Source organism: Cyanistes caeruleus, chromosome 20, assembly GCF_971803275.1.
Source record: "Cyanistes caeruleus chromosome 20, bCyaCae1.hap1.1, whole genome shotgun sequence".
NCBI classification, from domain to species: domain Eukaryota; kingdom Metazoa; phylum Chordata; class Aves; order Passeriformes; family Paridae; genus Cyanistes; species Cyanistes caeruleus.
In genome coordinates, this window is record NC_141720.1 from 8,772,376 (window position 1) to 8,775,435 (window position 3,060).

At 52.1% G+C, this 3,060-nt stretch overlaps 1 protein-coding gene across 1 annotated transcript; it reads right to left on the reverse strand.

Moving 5' to 3' along the window:
* Nucleotides 1–520: 520 nt before the first annotated feature.
* Nucleotides 521–3,037, reverse strand: NDUFA8 (NADH:ubiquinone oxidoreductase subunit A8). Its single transcript, XM_086858361.1, has 4 exons — nucleotides 2,930–3,037; nucleotides 2,682–2,845; nucleotides 1,221–1,386; nucleotides 521–767 (listed from the first exon to the last, which is right to left on the reverse strand). The coding sequence occupies exons 1-4, from the start codon at nucleotides 2,978–2,980 to the stop codon at nucleotides 630–632; spliced, it is 519 nt and encodes a 172-aa protein (XP_086714487.1). The 5' UTR covers nucleotides 2,981–3,037; the 3' UTR covers nucleotides 521–629.
* Between the last annotated feature and the right edge of the window lie 23 nt (nucleotides 3,038–3,060).

Below are 3,060 nucleotides of genomic sequence, written 5' to 3' on the forward strand. Positions count from 1 at the left end.
TGATTTTTCTGATAAAGTAGCTTGTGTTCCCCCAATAGAACAGTCCAAAAACTGGAGGTCCCTGACCAATGTTGTGTGAGCAGCTGAGAAGCACAACAGGGATCTTTATGGCAGAAACAGCATTGCCCCCATACCTAGCAAATGCCAGATTCCACTAACCCCTTGCTCCAAGACAGATTTTCGGTTAAACCTCTACAGGAGTTCCTTGGAAAAAATGCACAATTATCAGTTGCAGGACTAAGGGAAGACATTAATGACTTGTTTGTTCCCAGAGTTTCCTTGATCCATGAGGCAATGTTCTCAGAAAGTAAATCAAGTCTCACGCCAGTTTGTGATTGATGGGGCAGGAGTCAAAGACTGGAACTACGTTTGCACACATCACAGACAATCCTGGTAATCACCATCTGACGTTACTGGTGCCCAGAGGGTCCCAAGGGCTGTGTGACTGCAGAGAGCTCTGAGCAAAACAGGGAAATGCATTGTTCTTGTTGCTATGAGTTTAAAGGACTCTGCTCAGCCATGCAATGGTTTGGGGCTCTTTAATTATTAGTAATATCCAGCACACACCACGCAATTTACATGTGCAAGTGCCACATCTCTGCACTTGAGTACTGCACAGCCTGCCCGCTTCACCAGGACCAGAAAAAGAGCCTGCTGCCAAAGGGAGAGGGCTTCAGCTCCCCTTCAGTGGGTGGGTTTGGCTCTGGTCTGGGTCTAGAGTGATAGGCATTCTCAGGCAGAGGACGGTCTGTCTTCACCTTTGTAACCTGGAAAGAAATGCAAAGAAGTGACACAACTTCTCACAGCATTTAATAGCCAGGTTGAGTCAGAACTTCAAGGAAGAACTACCAAGAAGAACCAAACAATAGTAAGGACACATTGTTCAGCTGATGAGAGCCCCTCAATACTTCTAAGATGGGTGTTTCATCACAACTACAGAGTAGCTCCATGTGAGCATGAGCTTCATTCCTAAAGGAGAAGCCTCTACACCAGAAAAAGCAAAAAGCAAGAATTTAGTTGTCTAAGAAAAGCACAAGTCTTCTGGAAAAGCAACCCTGAAAAATGCTGCCAGCCTTGACTTCTGTTATCCCACAAACTTCCAGCACCAGGTTCACAAATCACCATCAGGCCAAGAGATGCTGGAGACCTGCTCTGGACAAAACATGCATAAAGGAGGGAGAGCAGGATCCGCCTGTCTGCCCAAAAGGATAAGGAGTTACCTTGGAGAGGTCTCCCAGGTCGGGCCTCACCCAGCCCAGCTTGTCCAGCACGCAGGAGTCGAAGGCCGCCTGCTGCTTGCGGCAGCGGCGCAGCTCCTGCTGGTTGGTGTAGTCGATGCACGTCCAGTACGCGGTGAAGGGCTCGGCGCAGTGCGTCCGGATGCTCCTGGGGACACCACAGGCACAAACCCCTCAGCAAGCACCACTCAGAGCTCTTCTCATTCTGACCTCAGCTCAGGATAAAGTGGGTTTTGCAGCTTTAAGTTCTCAGGAACATCTAAACCTTAAGTCAAGTCAGTATTTGATAAAAATACCTGTGAAATTTCCATAGCTGCAGCTACAATTAATGACAGTAATGACTTAATTGATATGTGGAGAAAATTTTTGCTGGGTAGATGCTCACAGCTCCTCCACAGGACATCTTTGTTTTGCCAAATAATTTAGTTACATTATGTGGTGCTCTAATACTTCCAAATAATTTTGTGTCTAAAGCTCAAAAAGCCATGCTTAGAACAGAGGTTTTAGCTGCTACACTGGAAGCGGACATGCCTTGAGATAATTAAATTAGGTCCTTTACAAACAGTTCTGGCACATGCCTTGGATCTACATGTTTGGTCAGGAGAGGCAGGTGGTGCACCTGCTCAAGCTTTCTCAGTAGTTCATCTGTGAGACAGGGAGGACAGACAAGGCAATGCTCGGGCTGGTTTCTTGGAGTTCATCACACAGCTGCAAGGTGCAGCAGCCTCACATCACTGCCCTGCGTTCCCAACAAAAACCCCAGGCCGTTTGCTCTAGAGCAAAGGCAAAAGAGTTTCAAGTGACAGGACAAATTCATGTATAAATAAGGAAGACAAAACACATGGGCTCTATCCCCAGGAGTTGAAGTTTAAGAAGCAAGTATAAAAGTTTTGAAGGCAGTGATGGCAGCAGCATTTTTAATTGGAACTACAGAATAGTTTGGGCTAGCAGGAACCTTTAAGTTCATCTCATTCCACACCCTGCCATGGACAGGGGACAACTTCCACTATCCCAGATTGCTCCAAGCCACATCCAACCTGGCCTTGGACACTTCCAGGGATGGGGCAGGCACAGCTTCTCTGGGTAACCTGTACCAGGGCCTCACCACCTTCACACTCCTTCCTAATACCTAATCTAAACCTGCCCTCTGTCAGCGTGAAGCCATCCCGCCTTGATCTGTCACATCATACTCTTGTCACAAGTCCCTCTCCAGCTCTCTTATAGCCCCTGCTGCTACTGAAAGTTGCACTAAGATCACCCCAGAGCCTTCTCTTCCCGAGGCTGAAGAGCCGCAGCTCTCGCAGCCTGTCTCCACAGCAGAGGTGCTGCGCTGGAAGGAGTGACCGCCAGCGCTCGAATGACACTGCCGGGCACGGGCCCGCAGCACCGTCACCTCCAGGCCCGTGGGGCTGCGGCGGCACCTCCCGGCCGGGGGCCGCTCACCTGAAGAAGTCGAGGGCGCACTGGTTCACCTGCCGGCCCTCCCTCAGGCACTTGCGCGGGTCCTTCTCCTCCCAGCGGCACAGCATGAACTCCTTGTTGGGCCGGTCGCACTGCGAGCCGTAGTGGTGCGCCGCGGCCTTCAGCACGGAGGAGCTCACCGCCACCTGCGGCGGGACACAGCGGCCGTGAGAGCGGGCGGGGAAGGAAGAACAGGGCAGGGGAGGTCCCGCCGGCCCTCACGCACTCACCTCCTGCACATCGAGCTCCTCGAGCGAGGGCACCCGCAGCACCCCGGGCATGGCGGCTCTCCTTGAGCGCCCTCAGCGCCCGCCCCGCCCCGCGCACGCGCCGCGCGGGGGGCGGGGCCAGGCCGGGGGGC